The sequence below is a fragment of the Doryrhamphus excisus genome, chromosome 6, assembly GCF_030265055.1.
Source record: "Doryrhamphus excisus isolate RoL2022-K1 chromosome 6, RoL_Dexc_1.0, whole genome shotgun sequence".
In the NCBI taxonomy this organism is placed as follows: Eukaryota; Metazoa; Chordata; class Actinopteri; order Syngnathiformes; family Syngnathidae; genus Doryrhamphus; species Doryrhamphus excisus.
The window spans coordinates 19,426,927-19,451,676 of record NC_080471.1 but is presented as its reverse complement, the minus strand read 5'-3'; the positions used below and the strand labels follow the sequence as shown (position 1 = coordinate 19,451,676).

The following is a 24,750-nucleotide window of genomic DNA, read 5'->3' as shown; positions in this document are numbered from 1 at the left end:
CAATGGACAGCTGAGGCTGCAGCCAGGATGAATTGCAGTTGTGTGGGTTTAGAGTTGAGTTGATGGCAGACTGTTTTAGTTCTACAATGAAACCGTCTGCCATATGATGTCAGGCAATGAGTCAGAGTAGTCTCCGGTATAACACAACATCTGCCGCTGCCTGCAATGACATGCACGCATACAGTAAATAAAAAAAATTTAATTCAAACAACTGAAAGCGCTGAATTTCTCTTGAGATTTTCAGATTTCTACGGTTGTTTTATGAATATATTTTCTGTCTACAAACTGTTTAAAAATGACATAGCATTTCAGTATGTGGAATCAAACTATGGAATGGATTGAGTAAGACCCTCAAACAATGCACAACGATGAGCCAATTCAAGAAACAATACAAGCAGTTGATGTTTGCTAAATACAAGGATGAAGAGTCTTGAACCAGTCATGATGTGCTATGTATATCACTATATTGACACTTACTATTGTACCCATATGGTACCACGAACTTCGGTACGTGACAAAAAAAACAAAAAAAAAAACTTAAGTTATATTAGGAAAGCAGGAAGTGAACAAATGTAACAGTTACTGATTGTAAAAGTACCAGATGGAGGGGTAGGATTTAATAAGCTTTGCTTCTTCCTACTCCTCCTTCAAAAATAAAATAAAAAAATTAAATTAAATAAAAAAAATTAAAATATATTAGGAAAGCAGGAAGTGAACAAATGTAACAAAATGTAACAAATGTAAGATTCATTCATTCATTCATTTTCTACCGCTTATGCTCACGAGGGTCGAGGGGGGGCTGGAGCCTATCCCAGCTTTCTTCCGGCGTTAAGCGTTGTACACCCTGGACTGGTTCGCCAGCCAATCACAGGGCACATATAGACAAACAACCATTCACACTCAACATTCATACCTATGGACAATTTGGAGTCGCCAATTAACCTAGCATGTTTTTGGAATGTGGGAGGAAACCGGAGTACCCGGAGAAACTATATTAGGAAAGCAGGAAGTGAACAAATGCAACAGTTACTGATTGTAAAAGTACCAGATGGAGGGGTTGGATTTAATAAGCTTTGCTTCTTCCTACTCCTTTTGGACATGTGGAACTGTGAACTGATTATGTGATGCATTCAATTGTAATCTGATGCATGTTCAAATGAAATTAAACCATTACCATTATCTTGTAAATGTCAGAATTGTAGCACACATTGTACTAGCTTTTTAAATTCCATGTAATATGTGGCTAAGTGCACTTCTTTTCTTGTTTTATAGTTATTATTATTAAACACACGAGTTGTCATCAAGGAGGATTTAGCCAAATTGAAGTGGCAACATTGCTATGTTTCTGACTGTAACATCATAGCAGCCTGGAGGGACAGCTAACCTTCATCCTCTTTCTCTTCACAGACCCGTATGAAGATCATACAGGCTCTCTACGGCTCATCACCATCAAACCCTTGACAGCCCAGCCAACTTACTCCTACCCCTCATCCTCCTCCCACAGCCAAGACTCTGTCATCATTAATGGCGAGGTGAGACTACACACACACACACACACACACGTGTGCGAGTCCATTGTCCTGACAGAATAGGGCAGAACAATGGTGCAACGACTTGAATGACATCATGTGTCACATCATTAAAACGTGATGTTTCTCGTTTAAAGAAGAATCTAAGAAGGCAACTAGAAGTCCATCACAGATTAAGAACTATTCCATCACTATTGTAAATGATAATACACGTAATATGGACGTGAGAGTGCGCGAGGAATTGGAAGCGCGTATTAATTGCTTTAGTAAACCTTGCAATGACCTGCACTTGGTGTTCCCGGTGTCACTCGTTCTGATCAAAGTTACCGAATATTTGTCACAGCAAAACTAATTTTTAGTTGTTTGAATTTGTGCAAGGCTGCACGGCAGATGACGGATCACAGCTAGGAGACCCGAGTTCAATTCCACTCTCAGCCATCAGCCATGCCTCCCCGTGCATGCGTGGGTTTTCCTACGCATTCCAAAAACATGCTAGGTTAATCGGCGACTCCAAATTGTCCGTAGGTATGAATGTGAGTGTGAATGGTTGTTTGTCTATATGTGCCCTGTGATTGGCTGGCGACCAGTCCAGGGTGTACCCCGCCTCTCGCCCAAAGACAGCTGGGATAGGCTCCAGCACCACTCGTGACCCTTGTGAGGACAAGCGGAAGAAAACAAATGAATTTGTGGAAAGGAGTTCAACAGTGGGCTGCACGGCGGTTGAGTGGTTAGCGCGCAGGGTTCAATTCCACCCTCGAGCATCTCTGTGTGGAGTTTGCATGTTCTCCCCGTGCATGCGTGGGTTTTCTCGGGGTACTCCGGTTTCCTCCCACATTCCAAAAACATGCTAGGTTAATTGGCAACTCCAAATAGGTATGAATGTGAGTGTGAATGGTTGTTTGTCTATATATGCCCTGTGATTGGCTGGCGACCAGTCCAGGGTGTACCCCGCCTTTTGCCTGAAGACAGCTCGAATAGGCTCCAGCACCCCCCGCGACCCTTGTGAGGATAAGCGGTAGAAAATGAATGAATGAATTAATTAATTTGTGCAAGGCTGCACGGCGGATGATGGATCACAGCTAGAAGACCCGTGTTCAATTCCACCCTCGGCCATCTCTGTGTGGAGTTTGCATGTTCTCCCCGTGCATGCGTGGGTTTTCTCCGGGTAGTCCGGTTTCCTCCCACATTCCAAAAACATGCTAGGTTAATTGGCGACTCCAAATTGTCCATAGGTATGAATGTGAGTGTGAATGGTTGTTTGTCTATATGTGCCCTGTGATTGGCTGGCGACCAGTCCAGGGTGTACCCTGCCTCTCGCCCGAAGACGGCTGGGATAGGCTCCAGCACCCCCGCGACCCTCGTGAGGATAAGTGGTAGAAAATGAATGAATGAATGAATGAGTTCAACAGTCATGCATGCAAAGTTAAATAAAGTCAGTTAAATAAATAATAGTAAAAAAAAGTATCATCTAGTGAACCCAATGTGACACCCCTACTCACAACACTATTAGTCCTGTGTCATCCAGCCCACTTATATACTGTAGCATCCACCCAACATCTCCTTTGATATTTGGAACCGCTGATGAACTGAGCTGTTATTGCAACAAACACTCTGCGTTCTACTTAAATCGCTTCCTGTCGCTTTCCTCCCACCCAGTCTGTCATCTTTCACTCTTTAACATCTCATTTTCCTCTCGCTTTTCTCTGTCAAGGGCAGCAATTCACAGTGATGCCGCTATTTCTCAATGTGTTCTCATTATCCTCGAAAATAATTATCCAGGGCCTTGAATGCAATCATTTATCTTAAAATAATTATCTAATCGCCAAAATGTCACATTTAAGAGATGATAAAAGACTCAGGGAAGTGTTTTCTCATTACTGTCAGATAGAAATCACAAAAGTGAAACAAATACTGGAAAAGCTAAACATTTGTCCTACAGGCAAATCACGGCGGGCTGAAGCCGAAGTCAGACATCGAACACTACAGAAACAAACTGCGCCAGAAAGCCCGCAGGAAGGGTTATGGAGAGTTCTCCCTTTCCGAGGGTGGCAGCCATGGTTATAGTCACAGCCGGCACGGTCGACATGACAACGGAGTCAAGGAACCAATGACTGCTGAGGAGAAGAGGGCCTCCTTTGCTGGATGTCATAAAAGGTACGACATTGTGATGAAATACAGTTGTCCTACACCACTTGGCAGTTGGAATTTTGTGGCTTCATTCGACCGTGTTTTTTTTTCTAAATGATATTAGTGAATAAATCATGCAGTTTTGTGGCCAATTTTAGTCATAACTTAGGCACATTTAAGCTAATGTTACAGATTTTGCCTAAACTAAGCATTTTCACACATTAAAAATGGCTAAATTAACTAAAATCCAAAGATACAGTAAGGCGTTTAAAGACATTGATGTAGTATTATTTTTTTATTATAATGTAATTATTATTGTAATTAATTTATTTATTAATTTATGTATTATTATTATTTAAAAGTATTATTAATGTTTGACGAGACACACAAGGACCAGATTTGATTGTCGGAACAATAGGCTTTTATTGCAACAAGCCCAATAAGCCCGAGTAAAAATATGTGCTACTGTTGCGGCCGTAACCCATAGCATGATGAAACTCAACTCTGAACTTCCTGTTTACCTCCCTGCTCCCCATTTGTAGTAACACACCAGTATTATGTGTGTCTTAAATGACTTATTTACACTTATTTTGTCTACTATATTGGGTAATAAGAGTGTAAAAGTGACTATAGGGGTGTTATTTCATGCTCAGAGAGCTCTAATGTTGTTAAGAATGGTCAAAGCCAAATTCTGTGCTTTAACTACGAAAATTAAAAGGAATACTACTTTGAGGGAATTTATTCATCACACAGTCATCAACGTCATGTCTTAATTGCAATATTTAATAGTGTGAGGGCAAATCATCTGCATTCAAAGTCGACCTATGCAGGTTGTATTTGGTAAATCAAGAGAGGGAGAGAACTCATGATGAAATTAAATGCTTTTTTAATATATATAATACAATGGTCTGCCATTATGTAACATATGTAATGTACTCCACTTGCCAGGTACTCCCATCCACGGGAGCCCACCTATTGGAGCAGGCAGTCCCTGAGCAGCCCCAGCCCAGTGGAGACAGAGATGGACCTTCTAGTTCTTAGGGAGCGATCTAGGAGAGGCATCCGCAACAATGGCTATGATGTGAGTGTGCAGAGTTTAAGATGTTGAATGGTCAGATTAATTCATTAATTCATTTTCTACCGCTTATGCTCAAGAGGGTCGTAGGGGCGTGCTGGAGCCTATCCCAGACACCCAGGACTGGTCGTCAGCCAATCACAGGGCACATATAGACAAACAACCATTCACACTCACATTCATACCTATGGACAATTTGGAGTCACCAGTTACCCGGAGTACCCGGAAAAACTATATTAGGAAAGCAGGAAGTGAACAAATGTAACAGTTACTGATTGTAAAAGTACCAGATGGAGGGGTAGGATTTAATAAGCTTTGCTTCTTCCTACTCCTTTTGGACATGTGGAACTGTGAACTGATTATGTGATGCATTCAATTGTAATCTGATGCATGTTCAAATGAAATAAAACCATTACCATTACCATTTATAATACAGTTCAGTTGACAACTATTAATATTTATTTCATGCTATCATTATTTGTTTTTGCTCCAGCATATCCCCACAAACCTAATGAGGATTAAACGGCATTTAAAATGGATGAATTATGACTTTTTTGTCACCGGTTTTCAGGTTGATTTGTCGAGGGTCTGACAGTTGTACTTAAATTCACCCGAAGACTTAGTAGTTTTTCAATATTGTTTGAAGTTTGATTCTGTTACAAAGTGTATTAAAGAAGCTCAGGTCTGACCTTTAGGCAGGTGAGTCAGACTCTAAATGTGATGATGACGACAGTAAAGCTCTGCTTCTATGCCTCAAATGATAAGATAATCGTCTCAGAGTATTTACGACTTTAATCCTAACTTCCTTGCCTTTTAAACTCACGCTGACTCCATGAGATGTTTTGAGTACCCTTGAAAAACTTTGCACCGCATGGATAAAGGACAAGAAAGTAAGGTGCAAAAGGAAAGACAAAAAGATAAGGCGGAAAAAGCTGGGAGAGAGGAGTAGACAAATGGGGGCACACGGAATGAGTGGAATTGCTCTCTGCTGCTTCTCGGCTGCACCACGGTGATAATAGTGTTACCTTTGTGAATGTCAATGACTGGATGTGATCACATGCATTCAGATGGCTCACACTCCAATACAACATCTATCACTTGTACTTTTACTCGGGGTTAAACCTTTAAGGTCTGCAACCTCCAATTGGTTCTTTAGCGGCTTTCAGACCCAGGACCTCCAACCTCCAATGTTTTTTTTAAACATAATTAAGAAGAACTAAGCATTACAGTATGTGGAATCAAACTATGGAATGGATTGAGTAAGACCCTCAAACAATGCACAACGATGAGCCGATTCAAGAAACAATACAAGCAGTTGATGTTTGCTAAATACAAGGATGAATGGTCATATCACCTCCTACTTCGGTACGTGACAAAAAATTTTAAAAAGTAAAAAAAAAACTTAAACTATAATAGGAAAGCAGGAAGTGAACAAATGTAACAGTTACTGATTGTAAAAGTACCAAATGGACGGGTAGGATTTAATAAGTTTTGCTTCTTCCTACTCCTCCTCCAAAAATAAAAGAAAAAAAATAAATTAAATTAAAAAAAAATTAAAATATATCAGGAAAGCAGGAAGTGAACAAATGTAACAAAATGTAACAAATGTAAGATTCATTCATTCATTCATTTTGTACTGCTTATGCTCACGAGGGTCGGGGGGGGAGCTTTGCTTCTTCCTACTCCTTTTTCGACATGTGGAACTGTGAACTGATTATGTGATGCATTCAATTGTAATCTGATGCATGTTCAAATGAAATAATACCATTACCAAAATTGTAGAGAAACTATTAGATGAAAACCAAATCATACGATAACTGCGGCGTTTGACCGTACAACATTTTTTTTAAAGATACGGAAAACAGTCCATTGCGGTGGACTCGAGAACTTACGACTTTTAGATATAAAATGATGAAGATGATTGAGGCAACACATAACTGACGCAGCTATCTGAACAACACTCACACGTATGTGATGGACTGTCGCTGTCAGTCAAATCGGGTCCTGCCAGAGCTCCACCAATGTACCACCAATGGAAAAGTCAGTCACATTCATTCATTCATTTTCTACCGCTTATCCTCACGAGGGTTGTGGGGGGTGCTGGAGCCTATCCCAGCTGAATGTGGGAGGAAACCATTACGATAATTAGAGCCCTCAAGTCATGAACTCAGACCTCCATAGTTACCTTTACACTAGTATTACCCAATACAGTAGACATAATAGGAGTAAAAAATAAGCCATTTAAGACACAAGTTCATGTGTTGCTATTAATGTGTTCCATAGGGGAGCTGAGTTGTGGGTGGACGGGGGTTCAGAGTTCAGTTTTAGCTTGTCGTGGGTTACTTCTGCAACAGTAGCCCATGTTTTTAGTGAGGATATCGTTTAGGTAGGCTGCACGGCGGACGAGTGGTTAGCACGCAGACCTCACAGCTAGGAGACCCGAATTCAATCCCCACCCTCTGTGTGGAGTTTGCATGCGTGGGTTTTCTCCGGATACTCCGGTTTCCTCCCACATTCCAAAAACATGCTAGGTTAATTGGCGACTCCAAATTGTCCATAGGTATGAATGTGAGTGTGAATGGTTGTTTGTCTATATGTGCCCTGTGATTGGCTGGCGACCAGTCCAGGGTGTACGAAGACAGCTGGGATAGGCTCCAGCACCCCTCACGACCCTTGTGAGGATAAGCGGTTGAAAATGAATGAATGAATATCTTTTAGGTATTTTTGCCCTTTTGTGAGAATAGAAACCTGCAATAAAAGGCTGTTGTTCCGGCTATCAAGTGTGGTGTAACGTTAAGTGACATCAAGTGACCAGTATAGATATTACCACATATCATAGTGTGTCTGAATGTCATGTGCTTGTATTTTAGTTAGTTTGGTTTGTAATGAAATAAGTTGGTGCTAAAGAGGCTAGCATAGTTTGACTAACACATTGGAACTACTGCATCTTAATTCTACAATGACTACATTGCTAAATCTGCCTTTGTGTGCTACGCAGGGTGAACCAGAGCCGTATGAGGAGACCAATGTGGACCGTTTGATGACCTCTCTTGGTTACGGAGGTGGATCTACTGGCACTGGGAATGGAAGCCTGGGGGTGAAAGCTCACCGTGGCTCAGACTCCTCCACACTCAGCTCTCAGCCATCCATTGACGACGTTCGCACGCAGATGCATATGTTGCTTGGCAACGCCTTCAGCCTGGCACCCTCAGACCATGACCCACCTTCTCCTCCGACGAAGTACATTTACTTGTCTTACATAACTTTTTTTCATAGTAGTGCAAATCGTTTTGCAACATTTTGTCTGTAAGAAACTATGAAAGTGCCTGAAGGCTGGAGTTGAACTTTCTTGCGTAAATATATGCAGAGAGCAAAGTATTTCAAATTTGAAATTGAAAGTTAACCTATAATGTTGTGTATATGCTGGAGAGCAACCCACAACACCCAGGAGTTATTGACGCTATTTTTACCTGTAGACACCGCCATCACCACCACCGTGCCCACAGCGCTTACAAGCCGTCCCACATGAGCCACTACAGTGATGGAGTGACCAGCGCCCCTGGAACCATGAACCATCCCTGTGGAGGCAGACAGAGGAGCCTGGGTTACGATGACTTGCACCAGTGTAGCCTGCCCAAACCGGTGAGAACATCCAGAACTGTGAAACACAAAGCAGACTTAAACGACTTAAAAGCATAGTAAGCTACCGAGTAAAGCAAGGCAAGCTACCGAGCTAACAAGTTAGCTTCCAATATATTCTAAGGGGCAAAGTAAGAAGTCAAAAATGTACCACTTCCACACAGCATAGGAGGATGACTTTTTGTCCGATATGCCATATCAGACTCTGCATTGACGTTATATCTTCTAGCAAATATTGTTTTAAAATAAATAAAACTTAGATGTCCACCTGTGGACCAGTCCAGGGTGTACCCCGCCTTTCGCCTGAAGACAGCTGGGATAGGCTCCAGCACCCTTCACGACCCTTGTGAGGATAAGTGGTAGAAAATGAATGAATTAATGAATATCTTTTAGGTATTTTTGCCCTTTTGTGAGAATAAAAACCTGCAATAAAAGGCTGTTGTTCCGGCTATCAAGTGTGGTGTAACATTAAGTGACATCAAGTGACCAGTATAGATTACAACATATTATAGTGTGCCCTGTGATTGGCTGGCGACCAGTCCAGGTTGTACCCTGCCTCTCGCCCGAAGACAGCTGGGATAGGCTCCAGCACCCCCGTGACCCTTGTGAGGATAAGCGGTAGAAAATGAATGAATGAATAATTTGTTTGATACCGTTTTGCAATACAAGTCAATAAGTGACAGGGAACAACAAGCGGTAGCAAAATGCAACACAATTATGAACACTTTCCAGCCAATGATATGAGACCTTGGAGAATTGGACCTTTTAGTCCAATTCAGATGGGTATTTGTTTTTGAGGGGTTTAATTTCTTTTTTGTAACAATCCATTCCATGTTGACCATACAAACAAAGCTATATAAATAATTCATATAATTAGATTTCTACATTAGAAATTAATTTTACGCTTATTTTGGTGGTAAATCAATTTAAGCAACAGCATTTCAGAGCGGAAAGATTTGGATCAAATGAACCGCCTCCCTTAAAACGAAAGCGAAATTCCCATCACTACTACTCAGTAGATCCGGTCATGCAGTTGCATATTTCTGCTCCAATATGTGTGTGTGTGTGGACATGTGTAAAAGCTGTCATTTAATGCTATCAGTCAGTGCTTTGCCAACAGCTGATTAGCAGGGAAAGGGCTTTACAGAGATTAAAACAACCAATGGACTTGGACCAAGAAATGCATTTGCATGACATATTCTGTTTTAGTATCTCTTGGATTTTTTGCTTCAAGGTCATAGAGTACATATAGTACATGTCAAGTCATGTTTTTATGTGCAGGGTTTCCGGTTCACGCAGCTCCCTGACATGGGGATCGGGACTCCTCCACCACTAATCCCCTCAAGACCAGGACCACTACCTGGACCTTCACTGCGACGGTACTCCTCATCATGTTATTGCACACAAACACACACACAGAAAAATGTATAATAATAGAATATTTGTGCATGTCATTGACTGATGTACGGTGTACTCCACCTCTCGCACTACGTCAGCTGGTGTAGACCCCAGGCCCCCCCCTCCGAGACTCTTAGCAGACTTCAAAGATGCCACAGTAAATCCAAATTCATCCTTGAGGCTAATCACCCAATTACATAAACAAAAAGACCTGGGGGTGAGCTGTGCTCAGAAGAATACAGAAAAAAAAATAGCGCAGAATATTAAGCAGCAGGATTTGAATTACCCCCCACCCCCCCACTTCCACTGCTCCACATCATATGATGGACTGCATCATTTGAAGAAGCAGCTTCTTCATTTAAATGCAACTGCTGTGTGTGTGCTTTCTTACCAAGCACCTCAGTATTGACTTGGACTGTATAAAGAGCGTGATCGCCATCTGGTGGAAAGATGGGGGAATTATCCTAACCTATCCTATCCTAGCCCCACATAGGCTCTCACATAATAAACACATCTGCATTGGTGTCCAGTTCAGTATTTATTGTATTTTTTTCCTTTAAAAAGTAGTTATGTAGCCTGTCTAGATAATATAACCTATCAAGAAAACTACAGTACTACTCTCTTCTTATGTCAGATATGCTTTTACATGCAGTTTCTTTTTCAATTTAAATGTGATTGTGTATATAGTATAAGGTGTATTTAGTGATACATATTGTTGCTGGGTTCCTAACCAGTTTCCATTGTCTAACTATTAGAAATTGGATGAAGAGAAAAAACAAAGGGGGTTCTAATTACTCTCTCTGGATCCAAAGTATACTTCCTTTCTCAAACGTCAAAATCAAAAAAACAAAAAAATAGTTTTGAACTGACATTTCTTTCTTACTGCTAACCCGCAGTACATCAGGTTAACCTGCTCACCTTATCCTTCGTTCTATTCACAGTTCCACTCCCGACGTTAGCCTGAAACCTCGAGTGTCGGAGGCCTCAGACATGCAGGCCCAACAGCACAACGGTGCCCCCTATCTGCCGCTGTCCAGGACCACCTTCCCTGCTGTTACTGTTGACCAGTCCATCAGCACCTACTCAGGTTAGACGGAATATAGAATCACAAAAAAAAGAGTAGTGGAGCATAGACACATGTCATAAAATTGTATACACAAGTCCAGGAAGACCAGGCAGCTTTTTTGACAGGAACCAATCATGAAAAATATATATTTAAAAATTTTCCCACAATGCATTGTGTCTGAACAATGCATTTGGATAGATGGATGGATGGATTGTCCTGCAATGCTGCCTCTGTCCACCTGAGGGAGCCAGAGAAGCCCATAGGGAGGCTGACATTATCGCAGCGGCCCAGCAGGCACCAATGAATGCATTGCTCATTGCTCACTTTGAGGTTTTTTTGTTCATTTTTAAACTCACATTGGTACATGTTTGTATATTTTTTAGGTATACATTTTGAGTGTTAAGTTGATGTGTGATGAGTTTAGTGTTCTTTGTAAGATGACATCGAGAGTCACACTATTATATTGAGTAATGGCCTTGTTTGTCACTTTCCATGTCACAGGAAACCCAATAACAGCAGTGTACGCAATATCAGCCAACCACCCAGGTTACTCAGACTACTTTGTCATGTCGCCACCATCTTCGTACCGTAGTCCGTCCTGGATGTCCTACCCACCTGAGCCAGAAGACCTTCCGCGACAGTGGAACGACCCCCCGGTGAGACACTCATTGCTCAAATGAACAAACGTATATCATGTGTTCGAAGAAGTTCTTACTCTCTCTTCTCCGCAGAGCTCACGCCACCTTGAAACTATCTGCTGAAGTCCCACACCATTATGGTAAGAGTCAGTAGCTTGTTTAGAAGTTTGATCATATATTCAGTGACACATTTTGTGTATTTCAGGATTTATTATATCATATCTATTACAGTGTGGGTGACGAATCATTAATGACGTCTGATTAATAAATAGTCCCAACTCTAACCAAAACGTACTCTAACCAAATACATTTTTCCCATAAGAAATAATGTAATCCAATTCATCCATTGCACACATATAATTATACAATTATAGTTACATGCTGAAAACAATTAAAAATGCACATCAAAACATAAATGTTGAATGAAAGGGATAGGCAAGTAGTCCGCCTATTGGAATCCAGTGGAATGTAATGGCACGCGCCAAGTTGCGCCAATGATGCTAGGAGTCCACTGGGCCGGCGCCAGTTGGTGTCAGTTCGCGGCAATGTAATTTGCTGTGGCGCCTAGTGTCACCAATAAGGTGCCTAGTGGCGTGCAGTGGCTCAAACTAGCTCCCAACTGGCTCGTGGTGGCCCATAACAGCGGCAGAAATTTTGTTTGGCGGCAAGGACATTTTAAAATGTTTAAGATTTTGTCGCAAAATGTCGCAAACAATCCACTTATTGGAATCCACTGGAATGTAATGGCACGAGCCAAGTTGCGCCAATGATGGTAGGAGTCCACTGGGCCGGTGCCAGTCGGTGCCAGTTCGCGGCAATGTAATTTGCTTTGACGCCTCGTGTCACCAATAAGGTGCCTAGTGGTGTGCAGTGGCTCAAACTAGCTCCCAACTGGATTGTGGTGGCCCGTAACGGTGGAAAGAAAATTTCAAAATGTTTCAAAATTTTCATTGCGCCGCTTAAATCAATTAAATCAATCAATTAATCAGTGCAAAGTGTCCACCAAGTGGAACCAAATGTCGCAAACAATCCGCCTATTGGAATCCAGTGGAATGTAATGGCATGCGCCAAGTTGTGCCAATGATGCTAGGAGTCCACTGGGCGGCGCCAGTTGGTGCCAGTTCGCTGCAATGTAATTTGCTGTGACGCCTAGCGTCACCAATAAGGTGCCTAGTGGCGTGCAGTGGCTCAAACTAGCTCCCAACTGGCTTGTGCTGGCCCGTAACGGCGGCAAAAATTGAGTTTGGTGGCAAGAAAATTTTAAAATGTTTAAAATTTTGTCGCAAAATGTCGCAAACAATCCGCTTATTGGAATCCACTGGAATGTAATGGCACAAGCCAAGTTGCGCCAATGATGCTAGGAATCCACTGCGCCGGCGCCAGTTGGTGTCAGTTCGTGGCAAAGATTATGTGATTGGCGCGTAGTGGCTCGCTGTGGTGCCGAATAACGGCAACATGGTGACATGCCGAACGAACATTAATTCGGTGCCACAGCAAGCCAATTACATAATCTCTGGCGTGAACTGGCACCAACTGGCACCGGACCAGTGCACTCCTAGCATGACTAAACTTCCAGTTAGGAACCAGTCTTACATTGTCACTATCTCTCCCATAGGTGTTTGTTTTGGTGGGAAGATGGCCTCCCTCTCTTTCCTGTTCCTGTCTGAATTTGTTCTATTAAAATGGAGGTTCCCTCACTTCCATATCTTCTTGTTTTTTGTTGCTGGACCTACAGCCCTGACGCTTCTTCGCCCCCCCCCTCACATGGTCACAGATGTTTTTGCTCACCAAGAGCCATATTTCTCTGCTCACTGAGCCCCCCTGACCTCACTGGGCCCACTGAGTCCACAACTGCTATAGCCTGGCTCTTGTGTGGTGAGAACTGTACAGAAAAATAATTTTAAAAAAAGATCCTCATCCTGTTGTGCCTGTCACAACAGACGCAGTGTGACCCCGCCCGTCTTTGGTCACCAAAACTGCCACCTGCCCAGCACGAGACAGCACATGACGCAATATCATCATCAGTCTAGTCCAGCACAGATCAGTATTCTGGTCCACTATAAAACTGACCCACACGGGACTGGGCCGTGAAGTAAAACCATAAAACCAAGAAAGCCGGACTAATCAACCTGTGCTTTTCTTTCTTTTTTTTTCGTTTTCTGGAACAATCTAAATGTCTGTGTAAACTTTTTGCCACTAGTTATTGTGTAATTTAAACTGAAGTGAGAAAAAGTGAAAGAAAACTGAAAAAAATCTAACTATCTTGTATGTCTAATTATTTTTTGTTTTTGGTTTTAGATATGTGCTTCTGTCTTTACATTTGTGCATTGACTACTGTAAAAAAAAAAGTGAGTTTTTTATTTCACTCACCATCTTTCAAGGCAAAAAAATACTAATTTTCTGTAGTTTGTTTACCATTTTTCTTTATTTGATTGAACAGTGAACAAAATATGTCATTTGCTTATGGAATTCTGTCTGGGAATCAAACTCTCACTGGTATGGGAGTCGTTTCCTGGCCCTCAGCAACTGAAAACCGAGTATGTTTTTTGTTTTTTTTTAAAGAAAGCTAATGATTTACTTGAAAGATGTCATGATATTGAAAAGGGGAGCACGAAGTACTGCTGCTCAAGTCACCTGCCGGTACTGGGCAAAGCTGTATATGTACCATTTTCATGTATTTCTGTATATAGCAGATGATTTATTGAAGATATTTATGCAAGTTGTGTGGGAGGGATGTTTTCTCGGCATTGTTCTAGTGAGATGTTTCTTTCACTGAATTTATGATTAGCATTGACTTTTGTGAAGGCTTTACACATCGGCAACATCTTGTCCCATTGTATGACTAAAATTTTTTTTTTTAATGGTACAACATGTGTTGAGTTCAAAGCAGCGGAATATGTCTGTAATTTACAGCGTTTCTACTGTTTGAACAGCTATTATAGCCATACACGTCAAAATATTGCAATCTTTTGTACAAGAATGTTACAGACTAAATATTGCCTCTCTAGAGAACTAAAAACTTTGGTACTATGTGTACTGTATAAAGAGCTCCTAATCACCCAGATGGTTACCAAAGGAGATAACAGCCATATATTTTGTTTTTTTTTTGCCAAGTGGAAGTAAAACAGCTAATATGTACAATGTTACCAAAAGAGAGTACGCCTGAAACAAGGCGAGCGATGATGTCCACTCGATATGTAGTATAGAACAGATAAACTTTATACTTTAACATGGAATTAGCACTTTTTAAAAAGCCCGAAAGTTGGCAAACTCAATGCAAAGATGCTATTGTATAGCATTCAATTTCTAAAGGTAAAAGTCCCATTTATTATTTGCACAATCATCGTATCTTGTAGCGAAACCATAATAGTTAGAAAATGTGTTTACTTTACACACAAAACACATAAAAAATAGAAGTAATTACATGCTAGAATCAGCCCATTGGAATTTGAAGGTATTTTATTATACAGTATTGTTGGCCTGTGCATGATACATAAAAGATGTGGGCGTTGTTGCTTGGAGCGTTTTGATTCTTGCTTTGAATCATTCAAAGTATCACAAACGAAAAGAAAAAAAAAGGACACAATATTTCCACTCACGCAGACTGTGTTTTGTAATACAAGTGATTACCATTACCACTCATAAACGTTTCATCTGATTTCATTAGGGGGAAAAATAAGTAGGAATGGTGTTTACAAAGGGAGATTTAATGCAATGTTATGATGAATTGATGTGCAATGTTTGTACTTTGTTTGGGATGTGGCGAGATGCATTTATTTCAGATGGACTAAGGGATGAATTTAATGTCTTTAATTTTTTTTTTTTTTTTTTGCCGTGTCTGTATGCTGTGACGTCATGACAACACCCTGATTTTGATGTTGCAGTGACGACAACATAGAATGCTATTGGATGTAGTTGCAGAAAAGTTTTGGTGAATTTAAACAATAAAGATGAATTACAATTATTTTTGCTTTGGAGTGTTATATGCTTTGCATAGTTATTATTGGTGTACCACTAGAGGGGAGCATGTATACACCATAAGGCCTAAAACCCCCCATATTCTCTCCATAGACTGCTCTAATGATGAGTACATGCTTCTTTAAATTAAATTAAATTATATTAAATTATATTAAATTAAAATTAAAATTTAATTTAATTTAATTTAAACACTGTGAACAAATTATGTCGGTATGTTGGTAGGTCTGCATTGAAAAGAAAGCCTCTCGAGTCCTAATTATTTGACTTTATTTGATGTTTTGTTGTTATGCAAATTTGGAGCGGCCAGACTGGAGCAGGAGGGGATAGAAAAAGAAGAAAAAAGAAAACAGACAACACAAAGAGAGATAATTGTAATACTGTCCATCCTTCTGTCTCGACCATGTTCTGCCCATTCAACATGCCCCCCCCCCCCCCCCCTCTAGGTTTAGCCAGCTTGGTCCAATGGTACACCGAGTGTCATAATTTTTGGAGCCGGTTTTGGCTGCAGAAGCAAAGTGGGTGAAATGTCTTGCCCCAGGGACACAAGGACAGTGACTTGGGATTGAACCACCAATCTTACGGTTTCTGCGCTACCTTCTGTGCCACAGAACCACAGTACCAAAAAAGTGTAGTTTCTGCTACCTTGAAAAAAAATACAAATTCGCAAAAAACGGACAAAAATTGACCCATCGAAAAATGTTTTTTGGGGGGGGGTTTTATCGGCGGAATTATCTGCAGGAATGAATTATTGTTCACCAAAACAACAAACTACTTCATAGTTCATATTGAGTCACAAAAATGTGTTTTAGTCTCTGATGTCTTATGGGTCATTTATGGCCCTTATGCCTACAAGCCGGTCCATAAAGTTCCACCTCCAGTGGTAGCTCTACATTGTAATGTTTCCCCTGTCATGACCCAGGTAATGAGGGTCCAACCAGGTGAGCTGGTGTCCTTCAGGGCGGGAGGAAAAAAACCACCCACGTCTATATACAATGAGTTTATTGCGATGCATTGATCTCAATTTTTGTCTCCTTTACATGTAACAAGTGTTTGCTTTCCATTTTTGTGTTGAATTTGAAAGATATTCATATGAAAAATATTGGTCTGTAGCGTGTTGTAACAGCTCATACCCTTCCAGGGCTGCTGTGTTTATTTGGCCTCTGTCGGTATGCCCGACTATCTGACTGGAATTTGATGCAGGTGGTACAAATCTTTCATTTCGTCTCGTCAAGCTGGATGTTCTTTACTGAGTTCAGATAAAATCTGGAGCCATTACGTGAACATCTCGAAGTGTATCTGTGCTAGCTTTATATTCCTACATCCATAATTATGCCACATGCTATGCAAAATTTTGCATTGGTTCTTGTATACTATCCCGGTTATTGTACAATATTTCATGTAAAAAAAAATGCTGTATTTTCCCCTTTGGTACGTTGAATGAGGACTTCATCTTGCAAGGACACTGGCAATTTGGCCTTTTGCCTGAAGACAGCTGGGGACATTTCAGGATTTATTTATTTTTTATCAGGTTTAGGTGTCGACCAACAAGAACAAAATTGTTGTTCCTCAGTTCTCAGTCTCCATCCATGCCATTAATGCAAAATTTTGCATTGGTTCTTGTATACTAACCCGGTTATTGTACAATATTTCATGTAAAAAATTGCTGTATTTTCCTATTTGGTACGTTAAATGAGGACTTCACCTTGCAAGGACACTGGCAATCCAACAACTAGCTTGCCAACTCCAGTCAAAAATCATCACCTAACTTAACTATACAGGTATTTACCTCTTTTTGGTCAGGATTTGGCCTTTCGCCTCAAGACAGTTGGAGACAATTCAGGATTTTTTTTTTTTATCAGGTTTAGGTGTCGACAAACAATGAAAAATTGTTGTTCCATGGTTCAGCTGTCTCTATCTATGCCAAACATACAACAAATAACCGTGAGTTTCATGGCTGGTGAGGTACTGACAGTTTATTGCTACATCAGTAATAATAATTTGATGTGGAAATTAGCTACATCAGTCATTTTTCTTAAGAACATGCTTAAAATCATTGGAATCATACAGTAAATACATGTATATAAATTTGAATATTTTGTTATCATTATTAGTTGATTTTCCATAATGACAGAATGCCACTCCTTTAGACGTACTATGTGTACACCTTTTCATTTGTATTTTGCACAATAAACATATCAGTATTGTTGCAGATAATATGTTTGTTCTGCATTTTATATATTTTAACCTAAAAGTTATGTGGTGTTATTTACAACTGCTGTTTATATGATGTGAGGACACTGATTGAGTGATGTGTTTAGTTAGTTAGTACAATCCAATCAAGTACCGGCGTCATCAACCTGATTTACATAAAAGACAAAACATTGGAACCTTTTAGTTCCAGAAACTAAAATGACCAAAAACTATAGGAGTTTCTGGACATTGTTGGAATAAAGGCTATTGTCTTCCCTGCCTCCCCCATATGTGATGTACTGTGTCGCTCTCCTCATTGCTTATTCATCTCACCTGCATCAGTGAAGAAGCTCACGACGCCTGGCTCCCCACCAGCCCTTTGTCACATTGTTGAGCTGACTGTTGTGGCAGCTACTCTTCTGGCGAGGCTGTTTAGTCAATGCCAAACTTATTCCCTCGTGCCTCCTCAGAACCATTTGTTCCTCAGGATTCCCGGCACGCTTTTACTTCTCCCATCTTGTCTCCATGCACCACTTAAGCTTGCGTTCTGTCAGTTTTATACTCTACTACAGTACACTGCCAACCTTACATCAAGCCTATTAACAATACCAACAGGAATGACAGGAAAAGTACATATTCATGTGGAGGTATTTTTGTAACTTGTATTTGTATCAAAAAGTGATAGAGCATTCATTCATTCGTTTTGTACCGCTTATCCTCACGAGGGTCGCAGGGGGTGCTGGAGCCTATCCCAGCTGTCTTCGGGGAAGAGGTGGGGTACACCCTGGAATTATCGCCAGCCAATCACAGGGCACCTAAAGACAAACAACCATTCACACTCACATTATCACAAATTATTTGTGCAATTTACTGTTAACGCTGTACATTGTTGTTCATATTTAATGTCACCTATTTATTCTCCACATTATTATTATTATTATTTATTATTATACGGGAGCCATGCAATGACATTTTGTTGGAAATTTCACTGCTGTGTTATTGTTCAATGACAATAAAGGAAGTCTATCTATCTATCTATCCATCCATCCATCCATCCATGGCATGCGCCAAGTTGCGGCAATGATGCTAGGAGTCCACTGGGCCGGCGCCAGTTGGTGCCAATTCGCGGCAATGTAATTTGCTGTGGCACGTAATGTCACCAATAATGTGCCTAGTGGCGTGCAGTGGCTCAAACTAGCTCCCAACTGGCTCGTGGTGGCCCGTAACGGCTGGGAAGAAAATTTCAAAATGTTTCAAAATTTTTGTCGCGCCACTTGCATCAAGCAATCAGTGCGAAGTGTCCACCAAGTGGAACCAAATGTCGCAAACAATCCGCCTATTGGAATGCAGTGGAATGTAATGGCACGTGCCAAGTTGTGCCAATGATGCTAGGAGTCCACTGGGCCGGCGCCAGTTGGTGCCACTAAAGGAAGTCTATCTATCCATCTATCCATCCATCCATCTATCCATCCCTATGGACAATTTAGAGTCGCCAATTAACCTAGCATGTTTTTGGAATGTGGGAGGAAACCGGAGTACCCAGAGAAAACCCACCCATGCACGGGGAGAAACGCCACATAGAGATGGCCAGGAATCAAACCCGAGTCTCCTAGTTGTGTGGCCTGCACACTAACCACTCTCCACCGTGCAGCCAGCAAACACATAAGGCCAAACTGAATCTGGTAACTAATGGAATGAACCCACAAAAATAGACGTCACTTGTGTCTGAGGAAGGCATCAAACAGGTTAAGAAAATAAAGCAGCGAATAGCAACACAGTAGATTTGGAAACCGGCGTCTCCCAGCTGCAAGCAATGAGCATAAAAAGGTTGGCAGTCATCAGCATCAGGTGTGCCCAGTGGCACCGCCTCCAGCCACGGACCAGGGGATCTGAATAGAAGGAAAAGGGCAGGGAGCACAAAAACAAAGTTTGTCTTGTCTTGGCTGCACTGCTACATAATGTGAATGACTTGCCTGCAATTATTTCAAAATGAAAGTAATCATAGTTGGGGATTGAGTTTGATAAAGTCAGGGATCTTTTCCCAGCTGGGCATGCTCAGAACACCTGAGCAGCGGCTCTACTCTGAGCTACCCCCGGATGAGTGGGTGAGTCCTGCCACCCTTTGGAGGAAACCCATTTTGGACGCTGGTATCTGTGAGCCTTCCTTCTCTTTCGGTCCCGTCCCAAAGCTCAAGACCCTCAGGTGAAGGTAGGAGTGCAGATGGACCAGTATAATTTATTATTTTATAATAAAAGACTGTAGATTAGGGCTGCACGGCGGTCGAGGCCAAGGTTCAATTCCACCCTCGGCCATCTCTGTGTGGAGTTTGCATGTTCTCCCCGTGCATGCGTGGGTTTTCTCCGGGTACTCCGGTTTCCTCCCACATTCCAAAAACATGCTAGGTTAATTGGCGACTCCAAATTGTCCATAGGTATGAATGCGAGTGTGAATGGTAATATTATTATTTTCTGCCTTTTATGAATATTATATTGGGTAATGTGAGTGTAAAGGTGACTATAGGGGTGTTATTTCTTCTTGAGAGGGCTCTAATTGTAGCGGTAGAAAATGAATGAATGAATGAATCAATCAAATTGTCCATAGGTATGAATGTGAGTGTGAATGGTTGTTTGTCTATATGTGACCTGTGATTGGCTGGCCACCAGTCCAGGGTGGACCCCGCCTCTCGCATGAAGACAGCTGGGATAGGCTCCAGCACCCCCGCGACCCTCGTGAAGAAAAAGCGGTAGAAAATGAATGAATGAATGAATGAATGAATTAATTAAATTGTCCATAGGTATGAATGTGAGTGTGAATGGTTGTTTGTCTATATGTGACCTGTGATTGGCTGGCCACCAGTCCAGGGTGTACCACGCCTCTCACCAGAAGACAGCTGGGATATGCTCCAGCACCCCCACAACCCTCGTGAGGAAAAGAGGTAGAAAATGAATGAATGACTGTAGATTACAGTACTTCACTGTGACAATTGTTGACTAAATACAAATACAACATGGATTCAGTGCTGTTACATCTTGTAGAAGGCAATTATTCGGGGGAAAGGGATATTAGGAAAAAAAATAAAAACATTCCGATGCACACCAGAGGTTGTTAAATTTGACTGACAGTGAAATAGTCGCGAGTTGCGAGTGTCAGGGTGGTTTGGATTTGGAAATGGGACAGAGATGGCCATTAATGCGGATTATATAAAAGGGTGTCCTTCTTTGTCCTTCTCTGTATGATTATACTGGATGTATGGAAATTAGATTGCATGTTTGTGCTAATGTGCTACATCCTGCCTGTTTGTTCGAAATGTTCTTTCTCATAATTTGTTGATGGACAATCTTGTACAGAACACAGGAGAAATAGACTGTCCTGTCCTCACAACACGTATCTGTATGCTGCTAGACAGCCAGCAAACCAATGAAGAAAACTCTGCATACAAGGCTTGCTTTTCTTGCTTTATGACACTTTCTTGTAAAAAAAAAAAAAAAAAAGCGGTAACTGAAACATACAGAAAAAATAAAATAAATTCCAATAATGCTCATGTTGCTAGCTAAACACACATCAGCTAACAGTTAGCTACCACATGTACTCCAACTCCAAATGCAAGCTAGCAGTAGCATGAAGCTAGCAAACTTGACAAAACAAATACAACTTTTGAAAAAGCAGATGCATCTATGTAAGTGCTTTATACACCAATATACTTACAAAGGCGACAATTTCCCAAGAAACAAACGTTTAGAGCAACTTTCAGCGTGTTTATGAGGTTTTTTCCCGTTTCGTTTCTGCCGTGAGGCTAGCCTGCTTTTCACCGAGTGAAAACGACAAAGCTTGTCTATATATGCGAGAGCACTCACTCTCTAGTGGCCCAAAATGATACTTTCTAGAGAAGATGTCTCACTCTGTAAACTTTTTAACCTTAGCGTTTTTAACAATATTTATTAGGACTTTTAGCTATTTATTACTTTCATTTTAACTAACTTATGAATTATTAATGTCTTTGACCCAAAGACATGACATAGACTACATTTAATATGGAGCTTAATGTTCTCATCTTGTCCAGTTAAACAGAAAATGCATGCATGCATCCTTGGGGTTACACATAGTGCTTCACCACTTCCTGCAACTTGAATCATGCAGTTCAGACTGTAGACTGTATAAATGATTACAAAATGAAGTAAGGACGCCAGTAAGGACAATATTAATGACCTCAAAAACTGTATCACTGAATAAATCAATTTCATCATTCCTGCCAGGACCGTTTCCCCAACAACAAAAAACTTGGATTACAAGTGGCCTGTAGCATCGGTCAATATCAGGAAACACTTTCCAAATCTCAAGTGTTTTCTCGTGTTTTCTCGAGTTCTGAGTAATTGCAAAGTATTTGATAATATTGTCAAGTAGAGCCCAAATAATCCAAATTGTGCCTTGAGTCTTAAGTCTCGTGACTCGAGTTCACACCTGATGAGTAGCCATGCTCGTGCATCATTTTGCTCCCGGGGCCGTGTTGTAAAACTTCAGAGGTGATGGATTTCTCCTCAACAGACCTGACATAATACATTTTGCTGCAGGGCCCTGCCACCATGTTAGAGTACTTTATACAGACTCGATGTAATTACTCCTCGGAGGAGAGAAGCCCCCACAAACAACACACACACATTTTTTATTTCACCTTGCGCCACTACTCTGTCAGTATTACATACGGTAGATTTCATCAGGTTCTTTAATTTGATATATATGGAACATATTTGTCTGAGATGGCTATCTGGCTGGGAACCTTCAACTGTTAAATTAATAACATAAGGCGCCATATGATACACTACAGTAAAGAAACACATAATTTTAAATAAAGTATAAAGTGTTTTGCAAGTTTGAGTAAGTCTTTCATCCCCAGTTTCAAGGGAAATACAAGATCAAGGCTAAATTCATAGGACATAAATGTTCGAGTCCTGACACGTTATAAGCACTGTTAAGGGTTTAAAAAATAAAATACACTACCATGACCTTGAACGTCGCAAATGAAAATGAAATTGTCATTGTCATGACACGCGGGTGTTAATCTTCAGTCAGTCATCCCTGTTGAAAACAAGAGTTGAAAAGAAGGATAAAGGAACTTACCATTTCCACACTGAATGGGAGGAAAAGTTATTTTCAATCTAATGGTACGTTTCAATAATGAAAAATTATGGATGCCTTGTAGCCAGAATACTACATATAAACAGAAAATGTTAAAAATGTTTCAAAATTGTAAACTAAAAATACAAAACCATGAAACAGCAATCATTTATTAATTACTTTTGTTAATGGATGCATTCAATTTGATTTGATTCTTTGGCGAAATAAAATTAGCTTTTTTTGCGTCAAATGACACAACGGTCATTTTAGTTTAATACAGTCATCCCTGTTTAAAACAAGAGTTGGGAAAAAAGGATAAAGGAACTTACCACTTCCACACTGAATGGGAGGAAAAGTTATTTTCAATCTAATGGTACGTTTCAATAATGAAAAATAATGGATGCCTTGTAGCCAGAATACTACATATAAAAAGAAAATGTTAAAAATGTTTAAAAATTGTAAACTAAAAATACAAAATCATGAAATAGCAATCATATATTAATTAATTTTGCTAATGGATGTGTCACGCTGCGCTGTGACATGTGCTTCTACCTTGTGTTGCTGTTTGGGGGTACGTCTGGGCTTCGTGTTATTTGAACCCTTACTGCTCTCCTTATGCTTTTGCAGACGCGGACCTCCCCTGAGTTGGGCGGAGCTACCAGACGGGCGCAGCTGCTGCCAATTCATCCCAATTTCCGGTCTCCCTCATTAGGCACTGAGCTGCGGCAGGAGGGTGCTGGATTATTCCTTTGTGGACGTGACAGACCAGCTCTGAGCTGTTGCCGTGCTCCTGTACCAATTCAGCACTGCTTACGCCTCTGCCACGCACCCTCCTACCCGTCCGGTAGCCCGCATGCCTATAGGACTGCGTATTGTCTTTTGAGGTAATTTGGGTTGTGCCTGCCGGCACTTAGTCACGGAGCCCCCTCTTTTGTGCTCCGTCGTTTTTCGTTACTCGTACCTCACTTACTGGACAATTAAAGACTTTAAAGACCTTACCTGAGACTGCTGTGTCCTGCATCTGGGGATCAAACCACCGCGCACGCGCCCTAGCCTGACAGAATAATCCAGCCAATATCATGGATCCCGCGGAACATCAGCAGCTTGAGTTTGCCCTCAAGGCCCAGGGGCAGATGATTAGTGACCACGAGCGGACGTTACAGGACCTTTCCACGTTGGTCCGCGACATGCACGCCCGCATGACGAGCACGTCCGTGGCCGCCTCCTCGGACGCCGTTCCGGCACCGGCCACAACATCGTCGGCGCTCCAACTCGTCCCTCGGGAGCCCAATATCCCTCACCCTTCCAGGTATGAGGGAGATTTTGGCGAGTGCAGACTATTCCTCCACCAGTGCTTCCTCGTGTTTAGTCAGCAAGCACAAACCTACGCCACGGACTCTGCCAAGGTGGCGTATATAGTTGGGCTCCTGACGGGGCGCGCCGCCAAATGGGCCATGGTGGTGAGTGAGAACAAGCCGGAACTCTTCTCCAGCCTCTCCCTATTCGTCGAGGAGCTCAAAAACGTGTTCGACCACCCGGTCAGAGAACGCGAAGCAGGACTGCGCCTCCTGGCCTTGCGCCAAGGCACGAACTCGGTGGCGGATCACTCCATCTCATTCCGCATTCTCGCAGTGGAGAGCGGCTGGGATGAAAAGGCTTTACGGTGCGTCTTCTGGGCCAGCCTTAGTCCCCGTCTGCTGGACGAATTGGCAGCCCGGGATGAGACCCGTTCCCTCGAAGAGCTTATCTCCCTCGCCATCAGACTGGACAACCGTCTGCGGGAGCGCAGTCGGCAGCGTGGTGGGGAACCGCCCCCGTTACTCTCTCTCCCTCACGGAACTCTTGCGCTTCCGCCTCCACCGTCGATCGCTCCACCCACCGAGAGCCTCGGGGAGGCGGTTCCTATGCAGCTGGGAGCCAATCGGATCTCCGCCACGGAAAGACTTCGTCGTCTGCGTCTCCGCCTCTGCCTCTACTGCGGCGCTGCGGACCACCCA

At 41.8% G+C, this 24,750-nt stretch overlaps 1 protein-coding gene across 2 annotated transcripts in view; it reads left to right on the top strand.

Moving 5' to 3' along the window:
- The window catches only part of kiaa1549la (KIAA1549-like a), an 81,703-nt gene extending 66,250 nt beyond the window's left edge, over window positions 1-15,453 (top strand). Inside the window, exons 15-24 of one of the 2 annotated variants that reach the window (XM_058076707.1) lie at window positions 1,408-1,532; window positions 3,469-3,683; window positions 4,605-4,737; window positions 7,730-7,971; window positions 8,208-8,373; window positions 9,652-9,749; window positions 10,710-10,855; window positions 11,336-11,490; window positions 11,566-11,612; window positions 13,088-15,453. In XM_058076707.1, coding sequence (XP_057932690.1) covers window positions 1,408-1,532; window positions 3,469-3,683; window positions 4,605-4,737; window positions 7,730-7,971; window positions 8,208-8,373; window positions 9,652-9,749; window positions 10,710-10,855; window positions 11,336-11,490; window positions 11,566-11,595 — 1,310 coding nt within the window. In that variant the 3' untranslated portion in view covers window positions 11,596-11,612; window positions 13,088-15,453. The remainder of the gene's footprint in view (window positions 1-1,407; window positions 1,533-3,468; window positions 3,684-4,604; window positions 4,738-7,729; window positions 7,972-8,207; window positions 8,374-9,651; window positions 9,750-10,709; window positions 10,856-11,335; window positions 11,491-11,565; window positions 11,613-13,087) is intronic. The other variant, XM_058076708.1, reaches the window with a different exon arrangement.
- The last annotated feature ends 9,297 nt before the right edge of the window (window positions 15,454-24,750 follow it).